Raw genomic sequence first — 26,764 nt, forward strand, 5'->3', positions numbered from 1 at the left:
GGGCCAGAAATACTATAGCAAAATTTGCGTACTTCTGCCCCAAGGCCAAAGTCATGCTCAATTCTACCAGCAGGACATTAATAAAGAGCAATCTTCCAAATCCACACAAAAAAAGGGGCCTCCCAGTTCCTTGTGACCAAAAACCAATTCCACAAGTTCTGAAGGGTTTATGTTGGGAAAGTAATATAAAGGAATAGTCTCAGATCTTTCCAAGTGTGCTCTCATCTATCATAGTCACAGAAGTTTCTGTGCTATTATCTTGTCAAAAAGGTACATACCCAAAGTACTAAAAGTTTTCTTTATGTAATTTGACTGTAACTAATATTTTTCCTCTGATACTTTTGTACTTTCTGTACAGAAAGAGTAGTTTGTCAAAGAAATTACAGCCTACAAGATGTGTTTCTGTATAAAACTTTTGTCACTTTTATTTTTCTTTTCCAGTGACTTACATGTTAGACATTATAGGTATACAGGGATGTAGATAAAATAACAGCCAGTTGTAATGAGTTATTTACCTGTATACTTGATTCACAGCAATAAGATATGCCTTTTTTATGAAGAAAATTCCACCTAATTTTCAAAATCTCTGAATAATTCAATCACTGAGATGTAAACCAAGTCATTCAGTGAGGTTTCATGGGAACTGCTGGATTTTAGAGAAAGTTGCCAACTCAGATTTCTGCAGTGATAGGAAACCCAATGTATACAGAGGATACGTATATATATATATATATATATATATATATATATATATATATATATATACACACACACACACACATATATATAGGCTCATCTCAATAAATCAGAATATTATCAAAAAATTAATTTATTCCAGTAATTCATTTAAAGAACTCTGAGATTTATTAAAAGCATTAATTAATTCATTCATTCATTTATTATCTATAACCGCTTATCCAGTTCAGGGTTGCGGTGGGTCCAGAGCCTACCTGGAATCATTGGGCGCAAGGCAGGAATACACCCTGGAGGGGGCTTTATTAAAAACAGAGTGATCTATTTCAAGTGTATTTGTTTATGTTGATGATTACGGCTTACAGCCAACAAAAACTCAAAGGTAATTTTCTCAGAAAATTAGAATAATCAACACAAAACACCTGCAAAGCCTTTAAAGCGGTCCCTTAGTCTGGTTCAGTAGGCTACAAAACCATAGGGAAGACTGCTGATTTGACAGATGTCCAGAAGGCAGTCATTGACACCCTCCTGATGTATCCAAGCATAGTAATGGAAAGTTGAGTGGAAGGAAAAGGTGTGGTAGAAAAATGTGCACAGACAACAGGGATAACCGCAGTCTTGAAATGTTTGTCAAGAAAAGGTCATTCAAAAATTTGGGGGACATTCAGGAGTGGACTGTTGCTGAAGTCAGTGCTTCAAGAGCCACCACACACAGTCGTATCCAGGACAGGGGCTACAACTGTCGCATTCCTTGTGTCAAGCCACTTGTGACCCAGAGAAGTATCTTACCTGGGCCAAGGAAAATGTCTTATAATATTAATTGGTTTTATAGATTCTAAATCTTCTGAGATAATGACTTTTGGGCTTTCATTGGCTGCAAGCCTTAATCATCATCATTAAAAGAAATGAATGCTTGAAATAGATCACTCTGTCTGTAATGAATGTCTATGGAGTTTCACTTTTTGAATTGAATTACTGAATAAAATAATTTTTTGATGATATTCTAATTTACTGAGATGCACCTGTACGTATGTGTATATATATGTACGAGAGAGAGGTTTGCTATCCAAACAACCACAGTGTAAAATGTTGATAGTGGGGATATGGACATAAATTATTTATATATTAAAATATATATATACTCAGGTATTTTTTTAATGTACTGTGAGGTAGCTTTTACAGGCATTTGAACACTTGGGGGGTCTGATTCCTATCACTTCAACTGTGTACAAATTATTATATTATACATCATAGAACCACATTGAAAGACTTTTTTTTAGATCTTAACAGAAAATCTAAATTATCCAAAATATTCTGAAAAATGGGTGTAATTGACCTTAATAATAAAAATAATGGCTGAGCATAGCCATGACCAAAAATATAAACTCCATAAAGGAAATATCTGCAGCAGAGAAGGATGGACAGTTAAAAGCTGGATTAAAAAGGAGGAAAGGAAGAAGCAATTCAAATGTTATTTAAGAAGGCAATGCAAACATTTTCAGGGACTTTAGTGGTTAAACCAATGCAACACTGCTGCTACAGCTGAGAATGGCAGTCGCCATCACTGCCATTCTAACGTGAGACAGTTCACTGTGTTGCATATCAAACACAGAAAAGATTACAAAAAAGTCTCGGAACACTACAGACAAATTCAGTTTAGCTGTATTATATATCACATTGTAATCTTCTTTTCATGGACACGTACACTATTCAGACCACGAGTTTTAAACAAACCCCATGTGTGCATTTGCACATACACCCCCACACATACGCACACTTGAACAGCAACGTTTAAGCCATTGTAAATAAGCAGAAATAGCACCATGACAGGATTGGTAAGTAAGCAGGCAAAACACAGCTGAGCCATTTTGCTACAAAAGCCACCAAGGCTAACCCAAGCTACCCCTCGCACACATTAAGCTCAAGCAAAGATATACAGTTCAATACTTGTTACCCTATGAACTTTGGTTTGCCATAAATGGCCCCATTGGGGTATTAAGTGTTAAAAATCTCAGGGATCCAAGGTTGACGGCCTTTTTCTTTTTACTATTAATATTGAAACAAATTGTTTAAATGTTGCCAGTTTGGCTGTAGTGCTTCAGGGGTCACTCCATGAAAAGTTAGAAGTTTAAACATTTAAAAATAACAGGTTTTTTTCCCCCACACTTTGATTTGTTTCAAAATATACATATATAAAAGTCTTACACTGCAGAAAGCATATTTCACTTTGTTAGTTTTGCAGCTTGGTTCAGTGAAGAGAAAATGGTTAGGATTCTCTTTGTGTCGGTAGTAGTGTTTTGAAAGCAACAGCAAGCTTTTGCATCTACTACATTTGAATCTCGTTGTGGTAAACTAGGCGACTGGCGTGAGTTAATTGTGCAATACAAAAGAGGTATGGTTATTAAAAGAAAAGAAAAAAGTCTTTAAAAGTACATCAGTTAACAAATCCAATAGAACAATATGGTAATGTGATACTTTTTGACTAAAATAAAAATCACTGTAAACAAACAAACATGAAATTGGCCAACTCATTAAAAGCCAATTCTAGAAGTATTCTAGAAAATACATAAAGAAAACAGCATTCAGGTGGTCACAACAGAGTAATGAAAATAAAATTGTTGCTGTTGTCTCTCTCTTACATGCAAAAACTGTCACATTATCAAATGATAAAAAGGCCCTGTACAGACACTGCTTATAGTATAAAACAACGTCGCACAGGGCAATCAGTCATCCGTGCCAGTACCGTTTGACAAATCCTCAGAGGGTCAGTGTGGAGTTTGGACCATCTGGTTAGTCCACTTCACATTCACAATGGACATCAAGGCATCAGGAAGTCAGATGGATTCAATGTTTTCAACCAAATTAACTTCCTGTTTCCAATTCACATTTCTAATAAGACTGGCAGAAACAAATATTAGTCAAAGTGAATTATGGGGCAAAATGTTAAATAAAACACACAGGCAACAATTCAATATGTTAGTGTTTCATAGTAATTAAATGTCAGGTTTTAACAGTGATTAACCTAAGGTCAAATATGCCACTGTGCTTTTCATATGCATGGCAATAATTGCTCATTACTGAATCACAACTGACAACTGAGAAGTTCACACCATCGTAACTAACATCATATATACGCAACTGAAATTTTAAAACAAGGACACTCGACAGTCCCGCAGCTGATCTGTATTCAGGGTCTCTGACCTTGTATGTATTCCATTTAAAGTCCATTGATGAGTCAACTCCACTTTATTTCATTCTAACTAAGGCAGCTCGAGGTCAGTCTGGCAGGCTTTCTGCATATAGCCTGGCTGGACAACAGACCAAGGAGACCTGAATACGAGATATGGGCTATATTTTTAAGAATGGTCCACAATGTTTTTGACCTGCAGGGCTCCAGTCAGTAATTTGAAAGAGCAACAGGATCCTGGGGCTAGTGCTGTGACTGTGAAAAACATTGGTTGGATAGAGAAAATGCTTCCAAACTTGACAGTTGGCCAACATGTGGCAGATGTCATTAGCCGTTCCGCAAGAGACCGGTATGCAATATGACAAAGAACACATTTCAGAAAGTGGATAAGTGTGCCCTTGGAGCTTCACCTAGGTACTTCTGAGGTGAATCAGACACCTTTAAATCTCTATCAAACCAACTCCAGCTCTGATGCACAGACACCACGGCAATGCTGCAAACCCCACACACCAGGATTAGTTGGCAATGGGGTAAAATATGGAACATATAGATACAAACATATTTAAAACAGAGGGGAAGAGCATGGTAATGATTGCTAATATGCTGTTTACTATAAAATGCAACATCTCTCTCGAATTCTCTTGGCCAAACTTTTCCTTTTCTTTTTGCCATTCTTTTCTTTGCTGTCCTCCATTTTCCTGGCACGAATTTCCCTCATAAGGTCGAAGAACACCTGTAAACAGAGACTGACATAAACATCCAGAACACTGTTTTGACAGTGCACATAAATGTGAAGGCATTTAACATTCTTATAGCCAAAATATATATTTATATATTTTAGAAACTGAACAGAACACAAAAATAAATGCAAAATGATTTACATAATCTTTATTATAGTATCCAACAGTATCCATAGTGTATTTTTTTTCTTACTTTTATATTTTCAGCTCAACTCCAATACAACAGTACTGACCTTGTCTACATTGGCACGTGTCTTGGCGGATGTTTCTACATAAGCCACGCCCCACTGCTCGGCTCGGGCCTTGGCATCGTCTGCGCTCACCTGCCTCCTGTCCTCCAGGTCAGATTTATTTCCCACCAGAAGGAATGGCACATTTTCATCCTCCTTCACCCGCAGAATTTGCTCTCTATTTAGGGAAGATATTTATGTTATGAATTGTGCACCATGTAGGTTCAACTACAGCTTTGCTTACAAAGTCCTTTAATTTAATCTACAAAAATTATGTCTTAATTCTTCTTTCATGTTTAAGCATATTTCATAAAAAAAATATTAATTAATATTTACATATTTGGATTGTTCTGTACTCATATAGTACTGTGCAAAAGTTTTAGGTACCAAAGATTATGAGATTTAAAAATATATTTATCTGAGCAGTAAGTGTTTATTTGCTAAAAAGCAAACAACTAAATAACACCCAACATTAGAATAAAACAAAATAATATTTTTCCAGTGAGTGTGATATTCTGTGTGTGAATGTGTTGGTTTAACCTTTTTCATATCTATCCTCATGGCAGTACATATTATTTGAGGATATCATCCAAAACCTAGTTTAAGCGGTTAATAAATAATGATTTTAAATTATAATGCTGTTGTTTTAACAAATTCATGCAATCAACAAAACATTGATCTTCAAACTCACGCCTACTACTTCTTATATTTCTTAGTATATATATATATATATATATATATATATATATATATATATATATATATATATATATATATATAGTACTTACTGTTATTATATATAACTTTATACAAGCAGCATGCTCACTGAGAAGGCATTAGTTTAAATATGTATAATTACCTTACTGTATATTAAAAAACTCTTTCAATTTATGTTAACAGACTACATAAATATTCGAAATGGAGTCATGAAGAGGAAAAATATCACTCATTAATTTTTTTTAATCATATTTGACAGGAAATACAAATAGAATGTTACACTGCAGTTTTAGCCACATCAAGATATTTATTTTGCGTTCAGTAAAGTATTCTTAGAAGACGGGGAAAGAAAAAAAAAAATCCACCTGAAGTCAGCAGTTGCAGCAAATGATTCCAGTTCAGTGATGGAGAAAACACAGAGGAAGCCCTCTCCACTGCGGAAGTAGTTGTCTCTGATGGCTGCATAGTCCTCCTGACCTGCTGTATCCAGAATGTCGATCTGAACCTCCTCTCCATCCAGGACCACCTTCTTCCTGTAGCTGTCGGCCTTTGTGGGCTCATAGTCCTCCACAAACTTACAGCAAAAGGTTGAGAAATATTAAGTTGCTAAATTAAGTCAACAAACATACTCAACAGAAAATCTAATAGAATTCGTTTTCTGAATATGTCAAGCTAAAAAGATGCGGCTCGTATTAAACATAGGTAACTCATATTCTCCATCATCATTTAATCTTTTAACTACAAGAGTTCATAATTCATTCCACACAGAATTTAGTTGCAAAACTTTAATTTCTTCCTCAGAACTTTGATATCCTCACTTGCACTTGCTTAATCAGTGCTACAAAATTTTGAGATTAGCCTACAAAGCCATGAATGGACCAGCCCCTCCCTACTTTATGGCAACGGTCAAGAGATGGGCTGCACCTCGAGCCCATTGAGCTTCAAGTACAGCTCGACTTGACCCGCCATCCGTCAAGACACATGGAAGACTAGCGTCAAGACTGTTCTCAGTCCTGGTGCCCAGATGGTGGAACGAACTTCCACTGGTTGTCCGAACAGCGGAATCTCTTGTATCTCTGTGTGACCTACTTAAGTGAGCACTAGTCTAAGTGTACGACAAAACAGACTGTATTGCACTTATGCTACATTTATCTCCTTTTTCTCTAGGTATGGGCACAGACAAGATGCTGTGTATTGCACTTACTGTGTGATAGAACTCACCCCTCAACTGTGTACATCAGAGGTACATCATCACACTATGTTTTGTTCCTTCTAGGGATCAGCACTGACCCTTGCTCTGGCAATGTCTGAGCTCAAGGTGTTTGGACTCGAACCTATTTGTACTAGCTAGGAGACACATCCTGTCTGAACACTTAACAGTTTTGTGAGTAAAACTGGATAAGAGTGTCTACTAAATTCTGTAAAATGTAAATGTAAATGAATAAGGATTCCTAATGTTTCATGAAAAAATGGCACATATATAAATAATACATTGGGGAAAAAAAACAGTTGACACATAGTTATGAAGGAATCCTTTATGATATTATATACTACATTTCTTACCTCATCATACATGAACTGCAAGGTGAGAGCTGATTTGCCCACACCTCCACTGCCAACCATGATCACCTTATGCAGGGCCAGTGAGTTTTGCCCTTTTGGCTTGGCAGCTGCCATGGCAACCCTAGTTGTGGGGTCAAGTTAGAGAGGGGGATTGTAGGGGGTCTGAGTAATTGCCAAGAAGGAATGGGGGGTTGAAACCAAAAAGAGAGGAAGAAGACTGAGGAAATGCTAAATGTCACAAGACTGAAGTGCAGCAATGGGAACACTCTGTCCACTGAAGATAATGTGCTTCTTCACAAAGTTTACCTGTAAAGAGGGGAACATTCTGTTAGAGGAATACTCAAGCATTTTTCAAACTAGCCTATTTGTGCAGCATACAGTCTGTTACCCAAGACAATAATTTTGATACATTTGCCTGTGCTCAGCACAAGACCAGAAAATCTGTTCACTCTAGACACTTCTGAGCTGTTAAAGATGGACTGATGCGCTACATAAAATTTTCCATTCAACTTACCCACACTTCTATTTAGTGATACAATGGATCATAACACTGACCACAGTCTATACGAAATAACATAACTAGGCCTACCACAATAATTACTTTATTGACTTTTACAAAATATGGGCCTTAATATAGTCAAATGTGTTTACTTGAATTTTGGATTACATGAATGTCACAAGAATGAATGTCACCAGTATTTTAACCTCTGGTTCTCTTCTGTTCTCTGGTCTCTCTGTTCTGGGGGCATAATGTTGATTTGTTTAAAAATAGTGGTTTTATTTATTTAGGAAATTTAAACCTTTTTAAAATTCCAATTCCAATATCAGTATATTCTTATCTTAATAACTAAGTTCCTGCTAAAACATCATTGGTCTTTAAAAAAGAGTGTAACTGCTTTATTATTATGCTATTATATTATCATAATATAAATGGTATAAAATGGTCTTAAAATGACAACATAATTTATTGCAATTTTTTCTGGCGCAATACATCAACCACAAAAAATGGTTATCATGACAGGCTTAGACATAACCATTGCATGGTCATGTTCCTGTATTGTGTTACATGGTCCACGACCACAACTACTGGCATACTAGAACCTATACTTTATACTCTACTAAATAAGAGCATGCTGCATGCAGCACGTGCTGGTGTGTATAAAACATGTAGAAAAATAAATGTCTGTGATACACCACATTTTTCCCTCTAGATTATACCCAAACTGTAGGCATGGCATTATAAAAACAGTCTGAATAAGCATAAGCTTCCACTATCAATCAGTATTGTGATGGATCAACTTTCTGTGTATCTCCAAATATGGATTTCCATGTGTGTGTACAAATAAATACCCAGACAGTCTTGAATATTGTCATAGGAGTCTTCTAAAACCGTATTAAACACTGTCACATAATGTATAAAATACATCTTTACACTTGGCTTTGATCTCAAAACCACTTTGTACTACACATGTAACCACACAATCAGAGTAGAATGATATGAACTCTGATGTGTTCTTCATTATATTTTCCCAGAAAATACTGTTCTTCTTGATATTAGTGCTAAATTAGTCCTGAGTGAGTCTGAAAAAAAAAAAATCAAAAACCTATTATTTTCTAAATATATCACATCCTGTTCTTCTTGAACACGTTTACTCTGTGCTAAATAAATGCCTCAAAATGCCTGATAGCTTGTTTGACTGGACTGTTTTGTTCTGCTTCTTTTAAAATTACACCAAAGGGTACATTACACGGTATTGCAAATGTTAGACCAAATCAGACACAGTCTAGGTTTACAGAAAGGGAACTTTCTATTTATACCATTTTGTAGATTTTAAAACAGTTCTTTTTAAAACAACTTGATATACCTAGAAAATGGACAACATAAGTAAACAGCATTGACTAGAACAGATTGGAATAAACAGGACATGGAATGGATTGTAACAGAATAATATAAACAAAAGTCTTGGGTACAGAAACATAAGCAAAATTTGCATCATCTTACAAAATGCATTGCTAAAAGTATTATTAAGATTAATGTGTTTATTTAGAAATCAATATTAACATGGCCAGTTAAAACTCTGGAAATCTTTCTTTGTGTCAGTTAAATAAATGTTAAAGTTAAAATAAAAGTTAAATGTTAAATAATATATAAATAAACAAAAACATTAAATTAGAATTAAATAATAATAATAATAAAAACTTTTTTATAGGCTACATTTTACAAAATGTCCCAGCTTCTTTTGTGAATGGGGTTTGTGTGCTAAACACATTTAAGATCTGATGCCTGCAAAACCTAGGGACAAAATAAGGGTTAAAATTAATAGAAAGTTCATGTTTTAAAGCATTTAAACTATAAGCAGGTAAGTATATAAGATATAAAAAAAGAGTATTCAGAAAAGGCTCAATCTTTGCATGCAAAAGTAAGTCATTGCTCATCACTTTATGGGAATTTTCAAAACAGAACAAGATTTGAAAGAACAAGATTGTAACTAATTAATGTCTTTTATCCTCCATCGTATTCAATATTGTGAAATGACAGGAAATCTGAAGAAATGTCAGTGCATGTAGGGTAAGGCTGGACAAGAATGTTTAATGAGCTTTATTTTAATTAAAATTAACCTCAGTTCCCAAATTAATTAACAATGTAATTAAAAGGAAATGTAATGCAACACGATGGTAAACATTCATGTCATGCATCATGTTCAGTAAAAACATTCAAATTCTTTACTTTGTGCTTTTGTCTCCGTCAAGAAATTTAAAATTAAATAAAGCATAAGGAGAATGAATGGTTTTATTGCATTTGCAATTTTTCTTAAAAAAATTGTACAGTACAGTATAATACTTTCCATTAATTACATTTCAAAACCAGATGCTATTAATTCAACACAACATATGGAATATTGCCATTGTAGTATTTGCTCTTTTATTTATTACAATGAGGTTTATATTTGATCTGATCCTTAAACATGGAAACATACTGAAATCTTCAGTTTTAAGAATCAGATCAAACATAAACCTCATGGATATATTCAGTATTAATTAAATATTCTACTCTTCTGAAATACAATGAATCACCCAATAATGGTCAAATGTGTATGATGCAGATACATTTTTCAGCAACTATCTGCTGATACCAAGATAACTCTGGAATCACTGTGCATCTTTAAATTTGATTGGGCAGTAAATTATTGACATGGCAGTTTTTTTGTTGACTGGCAAATTTTGTGTTAGGTTTACGGGTTTTCTGTCAGATCCTACTGAATATTCGAGACCTGTGACTAACTCTAGACAAATTTTTGAATTTTTAAAGGAGTATAAACCAGATCTTCAAGAAATCTCTAATGTCAACAGGTGCCTTTTTCGATTTGGATAAAATAATCAGGCTTTGACCTTAATGGACATTTTAAGGGTTTTTTTGTTTGTTTGTTTTTTTTAATTCACAGTCTATACACTCATTTGGCCAAAGAGAGCTAGAGTTTAAATATTGGATTATATGGCTGTCAGGTTTCCTTTAAAGATTACTGCCAGTCTCGCCATATCAATGACAGCCAATGAGTTTACCACTAAAACTGATAACAGGCTAAAACTGGGGCTTTAATCTGAAAATGTGAGTCAATATGTTCCACTTCGTTATAATATGCACACTGACAGTCTCAAGAATAATCACACAAGCAGCACGAAAAGCCATATTTTTTTTTTATCTCCGTAACACAAAAGGGAAGGGCATATCCCCATATAACGGTCAGTATTTGAGACTTATGTTCAGATGCAAGCCAACAAACCCGTTTGTTCTTAACCAAGAACATGCTGGATTTCTATACAAATTTTCTCTCAACCTTAAAATTATACGGCCTCATGACCACCTGGATGGCCAGACGCTGTTTCTAAACAGCTCAGGCAAAGTGGATCCTCATTTTATGAGTTCAGCTAGCCCGCTAAGCTAGCTAGCTTAAGAGCTATGGGACTATTCCGTTAAGTGTTCGATTCCAGAAATTGTGGAGTCGACTCTGAATATAATTCCAAGATACATGAGTCGATTCACAATATTTTGTTCCACAAAAAACATCGGTAAAACAAATCCGAATGACATCTGACAAATAATCAAATAGTACTAGTTAAATTAGTTTTATAAAATGGAAGAGCACCCCAACACAGTAATTGGCTAAACCGCTAAATAAATCCCTGTTCAACAAAACGTCAAATTCACAATTCGAACGTCTAACGTCTAAATTTACGTTAACATTGTAGCTGTCTAAAAACTGCATGAGATGTATCTCTATATATTTAACTTCTTTTAGTACATGCAAACCTATAAACATTCAATTAGTCCTTGCATCTATCTTATCTGTCGCATGCCTGCAGCTCGAAACCCAACCCCAGAAGTTTACAGGACAGTTCCCTTAGATGTATGACATTACAAACCCTTGGCTGTCTGAATATGGCCGTTTATAACTGCATTTGGAACACTGCATATTCAAACCTGAAATACTCAGCAATTAGTTTGCTTACTTTATATATGGTAAGCCTTCTAGCACATAAAGAACCATACACGGACAAGTAAACAAAGTATAATTTTAGCTAAATACTTTATACTTTAGGAATTCTCGACACGTTACAAGTAAATAAAGCCTATATGTTGTGGAGGGGCGCATTTTTCAAATCGAACAGAATGTGTCAATTATTCAAGCAAAGCTGAACATCACTGACACACGTGAGTCGAGTCCGCAGATTTGGAGTCGACTCTAATTCAGAATGCCTTGGCTAGATGAATCAATTCTTTTTGGGATCGACTCCTAAAACCACTAGCTGGCTAGGCAGCTATAACTGTTCATATTGCAATAGGGATCGTTGTTTCATTACAAACACCTACTTCTCAACTCAAAAACCCCAGGTTTAACAGTTCGTCGCACATTATAATGCCGTTCAGACTTACCTGTCTGTTAGAAGAACGTTAACAGTGGTCTACTGAGCAGATTTGGAGTTGTTTCCATGGGAGGAGAGCCCTTGCCTTCTCTCCCGATTCAGAGCCACATTACGGATCCTGCGAGGAAAACGTGCTTCTTAAATACCCGTTTTTTGTTTTTTATAAGAAGCGCCTTTATTCTGCAAGAGGAGCAACAAATAGTCTCTAGCCCAGTGTTAAAAAGACTGCTAAAGATCAGAGTGTGAGGATACGAATGATATATAGGTGGGTCTCAGACCGAGAGCAGACTGTACCAACAGCTGCTCTTTGCGCATGCGCACGCCCTACAAGAGTTAGGGCTACTGGTAATGTTCATTCGGCTCTGTTCAGTGATTCAAATAAATCTGCACAGCTCACCAAAAAAGAGTCGACACTTTCGGCTCACATACAGTTCTTCTACACCCGCCCCCTAAAAATGCTAAATATTGTCTATATAAAGGATCACTATGTAAGATTTTACATTTTGCTCTTGGGCTCCCCCCACAGTTGCAGAGTGTAATTTAATTTTACACCACTCTCCTGAAATCAAGGGGAAGGGGTGGTTTCCTACCCTTCTCCAAAAGTTACATTGTTCAGTTTCTGCAGTGCTGAGCCCAGATATAGCAATGGCAGAGGTTCTGTTCTCCTTTTTACACTTCAATGAATCAATACAATGATTTTGAAGAAATAATTTTAAAGTAAAAATACGATCTAGTGTTTCTTTAACTTTAAATTATGTATTAAAGTCTTAATATGACTTCATTTATTCATTGTCTGTAATCATCTATCCAAGACATGAGGAGAACACACCAAACTCCTCACAGTCACCTAGGGTGGGACTTGAACCCACAACTTCTAGGTCCCTGGAGCTTTGTGACTGAGACACTACCTGCTGACACTACCTGCTGACTCAGTTCAGAAGCCCACCAGTTTTGCAGATTATAAACTTACTCTTAGTTTAGTAAAGAGTGTCTGTGGAATTATAAAGTGTAATCTTGGTTTACCAAACTGCTAGGTAAAGTTTGGTAAACACACAAATTTTACAGTAATCATGGCTCACATCTGCACTTTGAAAACGCTTGGTTGTGCTTTTTACACTAAAAGTTTACATATACTTCATATTGTATTACAATAATCCATTTGTGAAATAGCATGAGGGAAAATGTTATTAGCACTTTTAATACAGATAATGAATAATGAGTTAATGTATTAATTTATTCATTTACTGTAACTGCTTCATCCTGTTCAGGGTTGCAGTAGGTACAGAGCCCTGTAGAGAAATGAGATTTACAACTCAATTAAACATACTTAAACATACATAAGATGCACCAGAAGAATTAGTCTGAAATAAAGCATGTGATATAAGTCTATATGTCTAAAGTATTGCAGTATTGGTGTCCCCACACCTCATCCTCACATCTCCATTTGGCTGTGTGGGGCTGTGGTGAGCAGCCAATGTTGAGTGGTCCTCTTTCTTTGATTCAGGGAGACTTATTGCAGAGCGGTGGTTGATCTGCAGCCATCGTTGGTGAGCTGGTGGCCTGCCCACTGATGGTCAGCTGAATTATGGACCTTGGAATGTTTCCAGCGTTGGGCTGGCATATGGTTCCACCCGAAAGTCCAAGACAAGCTTGTTTGCTGGGTGTACTCACTCTAAAATAGCTATGATGTTTGTGCATGTTTCATCAAATTCTCTACAATATTTTGAAAATGCTTAATTAGTTCTTATCCAACCATTTAATAAAAAAGTACAACCCAAAAACTAACAACAATCATTTGATTAGGATCCTGAGGGGGAGCTGGATTGTTCTTATAAGATCTGAGTGGGACAATATCTCAAATGAAATAAACCAGTGGTTCTGATGGGCCCCTGCCCTGCAGATTTTATAGAGAATACATTTGTTGAACTTAATGAGCTAATAGACTACCCCTTCTGAAGCTGAAATGGGTGCGATAGAGCAAGGGGAAAACTACAACATTCAGGCCAGTGTCTCGCCATGGTATTCCAGAAAGCAGGATTTCTCATTTGGCCAGCTAATGTAAGCCCCAACTTTGTTCTGATTGGCATACTCTGGGCCTAAAATATCTGGCTAAGATGGTATTCCACAAAGCGAGGTCTCTCAATTTGCCAGATAACTCAAGACCAAACTTTAGGAGTGTCCAGTGTTTTTCAGTTCTTCTATTATTGGACAACCTTGATTCTGAGCCTAATTTATCTCTAGCTAACATAAGAAACTGCTTTTATGAACAAATGAAACGAACCGCTTTGCATTTTGGGTTCACATGAAAGATCCGAATTAAGAACAACAATGACTCCATTTTAAACACAACTTAAGTTCACATCCCTGAACTGCGAGGTCAGTGGGCCGTTACCGTGTGTCGGTTATTCTGTATTTGAAAGAATTTCCAGCTCCACCGCGCGAGATTTGCACGAACCTCGGTCCTCTTCTTCTTTGGCATGTCCCGTGTTCTTACTCCTCTTTAGAAGAAGGCAGCAGAGCAAACAGTTGGGAAAATGGATTCAGAGAACAATGGTAAGAGCAACCGTTGCAAACAAGTTAGCTAAACATACGCGTGAAGACAACAGAGGGAGAGGTTTTGCGTTTGGAACTATAGCTGACTCTTTTTAACGGGGAATTACACCGATTTTTCAAAACCTCTAAACCATTAACTTGCTGATATTTAAACTGAAACTAAACTTTTTTTATTATTATTAAATACAGCATTGTGGATTTACTCGGGGCAAAACAACACAAACACAGTCCATAACGACTAGATTTAAATGTAATATTGATAATGGTGAAATCGTGGTAAATCTGAAAAAAAGCCTCCAAAATTAAAGTTTTCTTTACAACACACTGGATGTATCTCTTTGCTATGAAATATATTTTAGGCCTCAGCCTTGTCTGGTCAAAAACTGACTACATCAATTATTCTAAAACTCTTCCTTTGGACTTGCAGTTATGATGAAGTGCTTGTCTGAGCTGTATTCCAAATATGCCGAGAAACCATGGAGTGAGACATTTCATCTGGTGCGTAGATGCATGGTAAGACAAAATCAAGTCTCATTTGCTCTTGAAATATTGAGAACCTGGCAGAAAGCAGGATGATGTAAGTTGCCATTTAACTTAAAGTTGAGACCAAATTTGGCCTCCAGCCAGTTGCATTCAAAGCCACTATGTTATGTTACATATGTTACTCGTGTTTTTTTTTTTTTTTTTTAATGTTGCTTTCATTGCTGCTGTAAGTTACGTGCACAGTCTGACAAAATGTCTTCCAGATGCAGGATTTAAGAAAGACTGTTGTGGCTGGAACAGCTAGCAGCTATAAAATGTCCATTATTCTTTGTTTTCTCTCCATCTGGATGGCCCTCAGTTATTACAGAGGAGCTGGATGCTGCCGAAACAGGTTGATGTGGTACAGATACATGATACAGATACAGAAATTGCTCAATATGTCTTGCACGAACAGTTAAGTTGCCAAGTTTTGGCTTGATGGGTAAAAAGCACCCCAGCTTTGTGTTGTATTCTCTCAGCTCCATTGTCAACAGGTGCACTTTAGTACTGTTGTGTCTGATCCACTTGTACCAGCACAACACAAGTTAACACATCACCTCCAGGTCAGTGTCACTGCAGCACAGAAAATGATCCACCACCCAAATCTTACCTGCTTTGTCGTGATCCTGTAGGGGTCCTGACCATTGAAGAACAGGGTAAAAGTGACAAAATAAAGTATACCCGGTAACAAATGTTTGTAATTATAAAACTACAAAGTGCTCCTCTTTGGACAGTGGAACTCAGAGAATGGACAGTGAGTGTAGATACAAGGTGGTCATAATGTTATGGCTGATGTGGCTAAAAGCAATTTAATATTTTCTACATTGTTCTGACATCATGTGTAGAGACTTTGCAAAACCTGTAGTGATCATTGCTGCAGTGAATGTGGGCAGAATTACTAATAATACCCTTACCAATATTTAATATTTAACAATAATTAATAATAAATCATTTTTTGTGCAGACTTTACAGAATAATGCATTTGTGCTTACCACAACATGCTGCAAATTATGAGCACACTATTATGCAGCTGTTTGCTGTTTCATCCATAAAAGCTAGGGTGTGTGAACTGGGGGAGAAAAAAAATGCTTACTCTAACTGCCTTTTACCATTTTTTTTCCCTGCATTGTTTGCAAAGTCCTCTTTTACTCCTATTGTTCTTTTTCTCTCTGCAGGACAGAACTAGAAAAGACAAAAGGCCTTGTGAGCCAGTTATGAGGTGCCTGCAGAAAATTAACGAAGCTCTTAATGGTGAGAAGGCCTTCTGCATTTCCTCTTATCCAGTTATTTACATGATCTAGAGTTTAGAAAATTATGTTCATACACCAGTGGATGACAGTTTGTCTTTACTGTCTACAGTGGCCTCTGTGAATGCCATGCTGACCAGATTGGAGATGATCGCCAAACAAAGAGGGTTTGAATATCTTTCTTAAAACTATTTTGAAATAAGCCTGTATTTAAAGGAACCATAGGTTCTAGTAAGAGGAAATCTTAATGCTTCAGTATATCAAAACATTTTGTATGCTTTTAAACTTATGTGAAATGTTGGGGATGGCTCGTTTTTGTTCTAGCATGACTGTGCCCCACTGCACAAAGTAAGGTTGGGTGTTTGATGTGGTATATGTGGCAACTATATATTAAGCCTAAGGATTTAGAATGAAATATAATAAAATTAAATGTAGGTGCAATCTGTAGGTGTCCCTTTTGTTCAAGTTGGTTATAAAAGTCAAAATATATTTTTATGCTGTGTAATGATGCATACACCATATTAAACCAGACTTCATTTTGTTTTAATGCAACTAATGGAAACTGTAGTTTAAATGCATCTCTCTCTCGCTAGACTGGGATCCCACCGGAGTCCCACAGAGATGGCTTGCTATCTGACAGGAGATCTGTTCTACCTGGAAGTGCTCCTGCTGCCTGGGGGTAGTGTGGAGGATGTAAAACTAGCTCAGCATGGTGAGGCTCCTCAGGTAAGACAAACACAAAGAATAGTGTGTTCTTGTGGACATTTAAAAATGTATATTCATTTTTAAACAAATGTATTGACCATTGATCCATGATGTATTTTGCATTTTAGTCAAGTTTGTCACTCCTGGAATTGCTAAGGTAGGTGTGTTCTTTAAATTTAATTTAAATGTAATATTTATTTATTTATATTGTCATGCTTTTTTTTTTTTTTTTTTTTTTTTTTTTTTTTTTTTTTGTCAGAACAGCTATTAAAAAACTAAAAGCAAAAGGCCCCAAATTCACAACAAAACAATGGAAGAGCAATGGAAAAGGGTTGTTTCAAACATACCTACTGTGCATGCAGCACAGCTCAGACTGCATGACTATGGGCTTTTAATAGACTCCCCTCGACATTTTTTTTTTATTTTATCCCCCCCCCCCCCTTCCCCCCCTCTCTTCTTTCCCCTATCAATATATTTTATGGTGTATAACCTTTGCTAATGCTTTGGATGGAAACCCAGCTATTGTTTGTTTCACTGTTTAAACATTAATACATAGGTCCTTGATTGTTCTCTTGTTTCCCGTTATCTAAAGATCAAAGAAATTTGAAGAATTCTCACATAAGTTGGAAGACATTGCTTCTCTGTACAACATACCTGGAGACAGGTATTACTTTGCAGATTATGTATAAATATAAGCTTTCTTGAGCATTTGTCTGTTTTTAAAAAGTTATTTTTATTTTACAGTGATACAAAGATAAAAGTATATACATCTCTACAACATCTACAGAAGGACCTGCTCAAGATATCCAATTTACCAAGGTGAGAACAAAATCCTACATTTAGAAGAATACAGAGTAATATTTTATAAAGTAAAACATTTAATTTTGCCTTTACTTGCAGGAATTTGATAGAGAGTGATGTGCATGCTGACATGGTTTTAAATGGCAGAATTGGAAGCATCTTGCCTTGTAAAGAAGGTATGAAGGAACCATATCACTGGCTTAAAAGTGGCACTCTGGTTAAAATGAAAAAATGTGTTTTGTAAACATACTTAATTGCAACCTACAGTAGTATCACAGTGTCTTGAGAGTCAGATACTCCAGTTTAAAGCCTAGGAATCACCTTTAGATGAAGTGTCCTGAAGAACTGTGGCGGTGCACGGTGGCGCAGCAGGTAGTGTCGCAGTCACACAGCCTCAGGGACCTAGAGGTCGTGGGTTCGATTCCCGCTCCGGGTGACTGTCTGTGAGTAGTTTGGTGTGTTTTCCCTATGTCTGCAGGGGGTTTTGTCCCACAGTCCAAAACACATGTTGGTAGGTGGATTGGTGACTTAAAAGTGTCCGTAAGTATGAATGTGTGAGTGTGTATTGCCCCATGAAGGACAATATTCCTGCCTTGCGCCCAATGATTCCAGGTAGGCTCTGGACCCACAGTGACCCTGAACTGGATAAGTGGTTACAGATAATGAATGTATTGAATATGATATAGTTTCCTGTTCACTCTGTGTTTTGCGGTGTATTTTGTCTGGCATGGCAACCTCCTGTCAGAACACATGCACAGAATCATTCCCTTGCACTGTCTTGAATGTCCTCGTACAAATACACTGAAAATGTATTCTTCTGCCGGGAAATGTTTTCCTGTTTGCAAGAGCACTGTTTGTTTCCCCTTACGTGTTTTTCCTCACGTAAAATTATTTTCTCTGCTCATGAATTTTGAATCGGATCCGATGCCATAGATCAGGTGGTATCTCTTAAATTTGCAATGCCAATTAATAAACAAACCCAAGAGTAGAACCTTCCCCTTCTTGCAGCCCTGCACTGTGACCCTGAACTGCATAAACAGTTACAGACAGTGACTGAATAAACACGGAAAACTAAAAACATTCTAGATTTCCCACCACTTCAAGCACTGTTCTAAGCCTTCTAATGGGTTTTGTGCAATATGTTTACAGTTCAGCACATGGGAGTATTTATGCATACATTTGTTATTATTTATTATTTTTTTAACTCTTTTAATCTATCTTTTTACTCTTTCTGCTTGAGGTGGTATATGCCTATATATAAGATACCAAGACAAGCTTATTTTGATTAAAATGTTTTGCCATATTGCCCAACTCTACTTGAAAGTAGAAGGAACTTTTATAATATTTTTAGGATTAATGCAGAATTAAACAAGAACTTTAACTATATATTTAACTATACAGGGTGGGCCATTTATATGGATACACCTTAATAAAATGGGAATGGTTGGTGATATTAACTTCCTGTTTGTGGCACATTAGTATATGGGAGGGGGAAACTTTTCAAGATGGGTGGTAACCTGGTGGCCATTTTGGATCTGCACATCTCCTATCTTCACAGCATAGACAATTGCCTTCAGATGACCCTAAAGATAAGTCTAAGGGGGTCAGATTGGGAGACATTGGGGGCAATTCATCTAGGAATGCTTGGACCTGACACCCATAAGGTGGTGGGGCACCATCTTGCTGGAAAACCTCGGGGAACATGCCAGCTTCAGTGCATAAAGTGGAAAACACATCATCATGTAGCAATTTCGCATATCCAATGGCCATAAGGTTTCCATTGATGAAGAATGGCCCCACTATCTTTGTACCCCATATACCACACCATACCATCAAGTGGTGCAGCACCTGAAACTACGGATACTGGAAGCCTGTTCTAGCATTTCTCCTGTGGTGTTGCTATCAGTGTGTGAAGAGTGGGAGAAGAGAGTTGCATCCAACACAATGGGCAGCACTTTGAACACATTTTATAAGTGGTCAGAAACTTGTAAATAACTCATGAAAGAATAAAGTTATGTTAAAACACACCATTGTTTTTCTTGTGAAATTCCCAATAAGTTTGACGTGTCACATGACCCTCTTCCCATTGGAAAAAACAAAAGTTGGATCCAAAAATAGCCGACGTCAAAATGGCCACCATGTTCACCACCCATCTTGAAAAGTTTCCCCCTCCCATATACTAATGTGCCACAAACAGGAAGTTAATATCACCAACCATTCCCATTTTATTAAGGTGTATCCATATAAATGGCCCACCCTGTATATTACATCTTTAATTGTCTCTTCATTAGTGGATTTTTGTAAATGGCTCAGCACATGTATTACAGCCTGACATGTGTAATGCATGCTGGATATTGTAAATGGAGTAAACAGAGTACACAGTCGTGATAATGGGAACTGCATACACCTTCAAGTAACATCATAAGAGGCCCAGAACACATCCACAAGGGAGACACGTGGAGCTTTATGTAGCTGCCTGTATGGACATGGTGTGAAAGATGCATTGTTGCACTACACAATACAACTTTATAATGACAAGTATTAAGGTAGTAAATGCAAGTTTTAGGCTGGAATGACCCTTTAATATTGGCCTGTTGTCAGTATTGGAATTTAACCTTAACACTTCCCTCTCAGGCCACCTAATGAGATTCCAGTACTACATCAGCCCTTCAGATATTCTGATGGAGGTGTTACGTCAAGGTACTTCAGAACCATTCTGTACTTTCTCATGACTGTAATGTGATATATAGTATAAGGCTTAATCTTCCACATTACATGCTAAATTGTAGTGTTTATAACACTACAATAGTTAACCTTAAACTAAAAATTTAAAACATTAAAAAAAATTAAAAACAAAGTGGTAGTGCAACTTTGGGTAAAGCTGTTTTGACTTTAAGGACACTCTTGTTCATTTCGTAGGCAAATTTGTATTGTTATTCCTTTTTGTACCTGTACTGTACCGTTTTACCTTTATTCTGACAGTGAATATTTGAAGAATATTAGCCATCATTTAAGTTTTTTCCATTTATGACTCACTTGTTCTCTACTAGGTGAAGGCAAACATGGCCAAGTTGCCATGGTAGTGGTGGGCTCCAGTGGTACTCCACACCAGTTACAGATGGAGTCTCTGATACCCACTCCCCCCCATGTTGACTCGCAGGGGTAGGTGGTAGGATTATTTTTGTCAGTGTTTGGCTATTGTGGGTCATTATTTGGTGCATGTTTCACAAAGCAGGATTTTAATATCCATATATCATAATCCAAATGTCAAAAAATGTGCTTTTGCTGCTTGGAGATGGTCCTGACAATGTGACTGTACACTAATATATTGATGACACTGAGATACAGTTAGACTCAGCCCAAATATAATAATTAAATATGTAGTTCTTATATTATCCACATGCAAACTCATTTGTTGCTGTTGTCTCTAGAGTGAGATTTTATAGACTAAAAAAACCTAATGGTGCATTTTGAAGGAGGCAATAGTTGGTGAGAGCACATAAGGGGAATTTTTTTCTGCTGTGTAATACAGTCTAAGACTAGTTTGTTCTCTGATATTTAATTGTTAGTCCTCCTTTAAGGGGTTCACCCACAAACTGAAATAAGACAGACCAGAAATGAGACAACGCCCAAGTCAGGAATCATGTGTTAAAATGTGTCATAGCAGAAAGAGAATCAGTTGTAAATGACTAAAAACCAGAGCTTCTGTTCACTCGCTCCTCACCGTGGTGCATTTTGTCTGAGTAAACAGTGGCTCATTCTAATTTTAACAAGTGCTGAAACGGTAGTCTGAAAAGCACTGTGGTGTTAGATTATTGTGGTATTTTGACTAAAACATATCAGACATTTCATTAAGACTCCAGTCATTTAAGTCATTTAAGTCCAAAAACAATGTAAGGATATTAAGTTACCTGGCTAGCTGTTTTGCAACCTATTTCACATATATTGTGAAATACTGTATATGAATTTGACTGATGGCATTTGCTTTGACTAAGCAGGGTTGCGTTAGGGATATCACTATTTCAGCATACTGTACTTAAATCTTTTACGATTATTGGAGGTATATTGTTTTGCAGGCTCCCTGTGTTCAACCTAATGTCTGAATCAAACTCTGTGCTCCTGCCAGCCGTCTTCCATCTCAAGCTCCAGCCACCACTGCCCACGCTCAGCTCCTTCATCCAAAAGATGAGCCAAATCACAGGTCCAGCCAGTACCAGAACCTCTTTTTAATAGAGTAGTGATTGATCTGGATGACCACATTTATACTGTATTATGATATCTTGCTGTTGAGGTTTATCAGTTTATTTTATATCAGTACGTCTCTATCACAAAAAGAAAAGCCTCTAAAACCTTGTGTTCCCTGTTATAACAGATGTGCAATGTGTTTCTACTGATTTTCTTTGTCATTATACTTGTACTAAATTTGTTTCAGGAACATATAATTTTTGGTTTTTTTTGGTTATTTTACAAATTTGTTATTCGTTACCTTTGCTTGTGAACCCACCACTGTTCACTGAATTATAAGCCATGTCTTTCTAGTTGTTTGTTGCTCTAGTGAGGATGATTGTTTTCCAGATGTTACACTGGAGGCTGACCTGCAGGAGGAGCCCCTGTTTCAGTTGATAAAGAATGACAGACTTAAGGACAAAACATGGGAGAGATTGTGTCTTGGAAATGATACTCATTTTCTTATGGTATGTAAAGTACTGCAATAGAGTATTATCTGTGCAGATGTTTTCATTTTGACAGTCTTAAATTTTCTTAAATATTTGCTAACCATAATTTTTATGCACATTTTTTTTGTTTTTGCCTTTTTTTTTTTTTTCTTGATACAGTGTAAAATCTGCATAAAAGCTCTGATTAAGCAGCAGAAAACCTCTAATGTAGTCAGTGTAATATACTTCATTAACTGTTTGTGTAAATACAACCCTATTTCCAGAAAAGCTAGGATGTTGAGCAAAACTTAAATAAAACTTGAAAGTAATGATGGGCAAATCACTTAAACAAATGCAATATTTAAACATTTGAGACTGGGAAATTGTATAGTTTTTTTTTTTTTTGCCAAATATTTGGCTAATTGCAATAGCCAGAAATACATTCCAAAAATGTCGGGAACAAAAGGCAAAAAAGGGGGACAAAAGGTTAATTGACAATAAGTCAATTGATGTGACTGGGTTTAAAAAGCATCTCAGAGAGGCCATATTTAACGAGTGTTTCACCATTCCCAAAGATTTCATTGGCAGACAATGAAATAATTTCTCTGCATAAATTAGTAAATAACATAGGGATTTGAAAAAAAAAAGAAATCAAGCATTTCGAGAAATCAGTGGAAATCAATGCATGGGCTCAAACACTTCACAAAACACTTCGTGAACATAATTTATTGCTAGTCAAGACATTTCACCCACTGAAAACATCTAGTGCAAAGGAAAGGAAAAACAGTGTAACAGAGACACCAAGCTATTGCGCAAACATTTTGAGGCAAATTTTTATTTATTTATTTTTTTAAACAGTAAACATTCTCAATTTGAATATTTAAAAGGATGTCTTTGTACTGTTTTGTAATAATTATAGGGTGTTTAAATGATTTGCATATAATTGCATTTTGTTTTTATTTACATTTTGCACAGGGTCACGACCTTTTGGAAATGGGGTTGTACTAAAAATGCCTAAAATTATCACTTAACATTATACTCTTTTTATCTGTTATATATTGGTCAGACTTTGCCGGATGCTGAGCTTCACAGCTATGTATTCTGTGATCCTGAATGGAAGTGTGACTCGTGGAAGGGGGCCCTAATTCACACAGTTCCTTTCACCCACCCTGCCCATGTGCCTGCTATTTTGGAACTCCTCCGCCATCAGTCAGTTATCAACACCCTATTAGCAAGCTGCGTCTCCAGCCATGAACACCAACCTGGTAGTATTAGTAAAACTTTTGTCATTTCATGGGGCAGTTGAGTTTCATATTTAAGTTTTGACACAATTCATCACATTATTGCATATATATATTATTGCATTTTTTTTTATAATGTTAAACTGCACATTCTGCATTTTCAATTTCACTCTTTTTGGCAGGTTTAGTATGTGACTTGAGCTGTGAAATTCTCCCAGAGTCTGACTGCAGCTTTTCTGTGACCTTCAGCCTCCTGGACAGTGACTCTCTGGCCATTTGTACGTGCTGGACTGGGCCTGTGTGAAGATTTCAAAATGTCATGCCTTACATGCACTGTTTACTCTTTATTTTCCTTCTTCTTTTCTTTTTTTTCCCCATCTCTTAATGACATCTTGTTATTCTTTTTGTCTCATTGTTGTATACATTATTGGTGCCCAGTGCTGGTGTCTGTAGTGGACTGTCATCAAGTGCGCTGCAAGCTCCTAACAGCTGATCTAGTGGATCACACTCTGGATGTCTACATCTCCAGAGTCCTCACACGGTATGCTTTCACATTTCAGCAGATGAAGTTATGTTTTGTTGGAAGCAGAGTATATTGTAACGAAATCATGTATATTTGGAACTTTTTTTTGTTGTAGAGGTAACAAGATGTTTAGCTATGGCTTAAATTGTAAAATTAATGCCATCAACCAACATGGAAATTACTTAAACCAAATCTCAATATTATATTTGTTCCATTAAACCTGCACTGCAAACATAGGATTCCTATTTTTATCAAATAGCCCAATTTGCTTTGTTATGCTGAATCCTATGGTTATGTTGAAAACTTAATTCACAAAGTGTTTTCAGGCTAAATTGGAGTTATTTTGTGCACCTGTTGTTGTCTATCTAGATGCATGTCCATCCCCATCACCATGAGAGCCATACGGAAGAAGATGGCCCGCATGAAGACTTCAGTTCCCCTGATATTAAAACCTGCTTGTGTTCTTAAAGCTGAAAGCTCTTCCTCCAAATATCCTCACCATGCTGTAGCCAGCATCTCAACCTCACTCCCCACAGCCCTGCTGTCTCCAGAGCCCATGGTGGAGGAGGATGTCCACCCCTCTTGTCCTGCACACTATGTCATGTCTATGGCTGCTGCCCATTAGTTGATGATGTTAATACAGATGCAGTTGTTAACCCTTCCCCCTGTGCCTCTGTGGGTGTTTATTCACACTGCGTGACTAGCAGCCTCCCAGCAGAGCTCATTTAGGCTTGTGGTTTTTTCTTTTTAGATACTTGTACATAGTAAGTCACATTCCTTTAAAGTATTTAATAAAAATGTTTGAGATGTGTAATCATAATTAAATGTTTAAAATTGTCTTAGTGGGCAGCACGGTGGCGCAGCAGGTAGTATCGCAGTCACACAGATCCAAGAACCTGGAGGTTGTGAGTTCTAGTCCCACTTCGGATGACTGTCTGTGAAGAGTTTGGTGTGTCCTCCCACGGTCCAAAAACACGTTGGTAGGTGGATTGGCGACTCAGAAGTGTCCGTAGGTATGAGTGAATGTGTTGTCCTGTGAAGGACTGGCCCCACCTCCAGGGCAAGTTCCTGCTTTGCACCCAGTTATTCCGTGTAGGCTCTGAACCCACCGCAACCCTCAATTGCAAAAGCAGTTACAGATAATGAATTGTCTTAGTTTTATTAGGTGTACAAAAATGTTGTAAAAGCATTTTATTAATCTGTGTAACTTATAACTAATTCAAACTTTTTCGTGGTCTTCTCTCATGTCTGTTTCGTAGCATTAAAAGTGACAACCATAATAAATTAAGTACTTGGAAAATGGTAAGTAAGAAGAATTTGTCACTGCATTCGTTATGAGTTTCATCAAGGAAAAAGTCCTGAAAAGCATGTACGTCAATTTGATGTGTCTTTGGGAATAATACAATCTCCAAAATTATTATTATATTTTTTAAATAGAAAGGTAACAGTTCCTATAAAATGGCAAAAGTGCAGTAGAGTGTTCAAATTATTAATTTCATGCTTTTTACACCCAATATTTGAAAGCAGGTTTTAATTAATTGTACTGAATATATCTGGGAACACTAAGCTCATGTGAACAAGTGCTTTTATTTATATTATATATATTCTTTTGGTGGGGTGTTCAAAGATGTAAACATAAAAAACGTTGAGACTGAACAAAGACAAGAAAACCACCCTTCTAGATTAAGGTTTCCTTTACTTTTGAAGTGTCATTTGCAGAATGATACTATTGTCAGTTTGGCTGCTGAAAAATGCATAATTCAACTATAGCTACAAAGTGCAGTAGGTGTGACTATGAAGGGGAACTTAATCTTCTGGACGCTGGTGTTCAGTTCTCCACCCTTTTCTTGAAGTAGATAGCATTCTTGAGTTGCATACCACGGAAGCTGAGAGTTGTTAACAGTTTCTGGGGTTTGTCATTCTACCCTCTCCTAGACAACCAGCAAACCTGTGATTGGTGCCATGCGAGCCAAATGGTCACTTTTGCTTGTGTGCTCTCAAACCCACTCCCACGATAATGTCCCAAAGACATTAGGCATACAAGCCATATTGAGTTCAAATCTGTAATAAATGATTAAATGCATCTGTCCAGAAGCATTTTAATGTTAAGATATTTTGTGGTTTGGCTATTTTACAATGGGCTCCTTTTGTAAAGGATAGTTTCCAATAAAAAGTGTGTAAAAGAGTTAACGCTGCAAAGTTTTGTCCAAGCACTTTGTAATGCATGGGCTAAGTGAGTGATGCTAATGAAATAGCCAACATAAGATATTTCCACAAAGGTTTTAAGTTATTTTGATTAATGTATTGAAGGAAGGCAGTGAGGAAAGCGAGGACAACATACTGCTTGGGGAGAAAATGCTCTGTTATTAAGCAATTCCTGGAACAGTCTTTACAAAGATGAAAGATGACCCCACCCAACACATGCATGCACAAAATAAGGGGAGTTGGCAGTTAAGGGAAAGAA

General features: G+C 36.8%; 2 protein-coding genes across 7 annotated transcripts; one reads left to right on the forward strand and one right to left on the reverse strand.

Moving 5' to 3' along the window:
* Positions 1 to 411: 411 nt before the first annotated feature.
* ralaa (v-ral simian leukemia viral oncogene homolog Aa (ras related)) lies at positions 412 to 14,570 on the reverse strand. 5 transcript variants are annotated; one of them, XM_066682722.1, is made up of 5 exons: positions 12,064 to 12,358; positions 7,131 to 7,292; positions 5,933 to 6,141; positions 4,854 to 5,028; positions 412 to 4,613 (listed from the first exon to the last, which is right to left on the reverse strand). In XM_066682722.1, exons 2-5 carry the CDS (start codon positions 7,242 to 7,244, stop codon positions 4,491 to 4,493), a joined length of 621 nt encoding a protein of 206 aa, XP_066538819.1. In that variant the 5' UTR covers positions 7,245 to 7,292; positions 12,064 to 12,358; the 3' UTR covers positions 412 to 4,490. The 5 variants fall into 5 exon arrangements, with proteins under 5 accessions (XP_066538819.1, XP_066538816.1, XP_066538815.1 ...); XM_066682719.1 differs by lacking the exon at positions 12,064 to 12,358 and adding an exon at positions 14,446 to 14,570 and having other exon boundaries at positions 413 to 4,613; positions 7,131 to 7,436; XM_066682718.1 differs by having other exon boundaries at positions 413 to 4,613; positions 7,131 to 7,436.
* med1l (mediator complex subunit 1-like) lies at positions 13,838 to 25,564 on the forward strand. Of its 2 annotated transcripts, none has more exons than XM_066682717.1 (17): positions 13,838 to 14,111; positions 15,034 to 15,119; positions 16,304 to 16,379; positions 16,488 to 16,542; positions 16,969 to 17,101; positions 17,209 to 17,237; positions 17,673 to 17,744; positions 17,825 to 17,899; positions 17,981 to 18,057; positions 20,516 to 20,581; positions 20,932 to 21,043; positions 21,958 to 22,082; positions 22,457 to 22,575; positions 23,603 to 23,801; positions 23,960 to 24,055; positions 24,216 to 24,318; positions 24,670 to 25,564. In XM_066682717.1, exons 2-17 carry the CDS (start codon positions 15,036 to 15,038, stop codon positions 24,923 to 24,925), a joined length of 1,677 nt encoding a protein of 558 aa, XP_066538814.1. In that variant the 5' UTR covers positions 13,838 to 14,111; positions 15,034 to 15,035; the 3' UTR covers positions 24,926 to 25,564. The 2 variants fall into 2 exon arrangements, with proteins under 2 accessions (XP_066538814.1, XP_066538812.1); XM_066682715.1 differs by lacking the exon at positions 13,838 to 14,111 and adding an exon at positions 14,471 to 14,606.
* The last annotated feature ends 1,200 nt before the right edge of the window (positions 25,565 to 26,764 follow it).

The sequence above is a fragment of the Hoplias malabaricus genome, chromosome 10 (assembly GCF_029633855.1).
Source record: "Hoplias malabaricus isolate fHopMal1 chromosome 10, fHopMal1.hap1, whole genome shotgun sequence".
In the NCBI taxonomy this organism is placed as follows: Eukaryota; Metazoa; Chordata; class Actinopteri; order Characiformes; family Erythrinidae; genus Hoplias; species Hoplias malabaricus.

Bases quoted from the DNA above. Each gene is read 5' to 3' on its own strand.
- ralaa (XM_066682722.1), bottom strand. From the start codon at position 7,244: ATGGCAGCTGCCAAGCCAAAAGGGCAAAACTCACTGGCCCTGCATAAG. The intron at 6,142-7,130 runs GTAAGAAATGTA...TTTTGCTGTAAG, and splicing joins TGCAGTTCATGTATGATGAG to TTTGTGGAGGACTATGAGCC. The intron at 5,029-5,932 runs GTGGATTTTTTT...TTCCCTAAATAG, and splicing joins GCTGCAACTGCTGACTTCAG to AGAGCAAATTCTGCGGGTGA.
- med1l (XM_066682715.1), top strand. The intron at 17,102-17,208 runs GTAAGACAAACA...TTTGCATTTTAG, and splicing joins AGCATGGTGAGGCTCCTCAG to TCAAGTTTGTCACTCCTGGA. The intron at 17,745-17,824 runs GTATTACTTTGC...TTTATTTTACAG, and splicing joins TACAACATACCTGGAGACAG to TGATACAAAGATAAAAGTAT.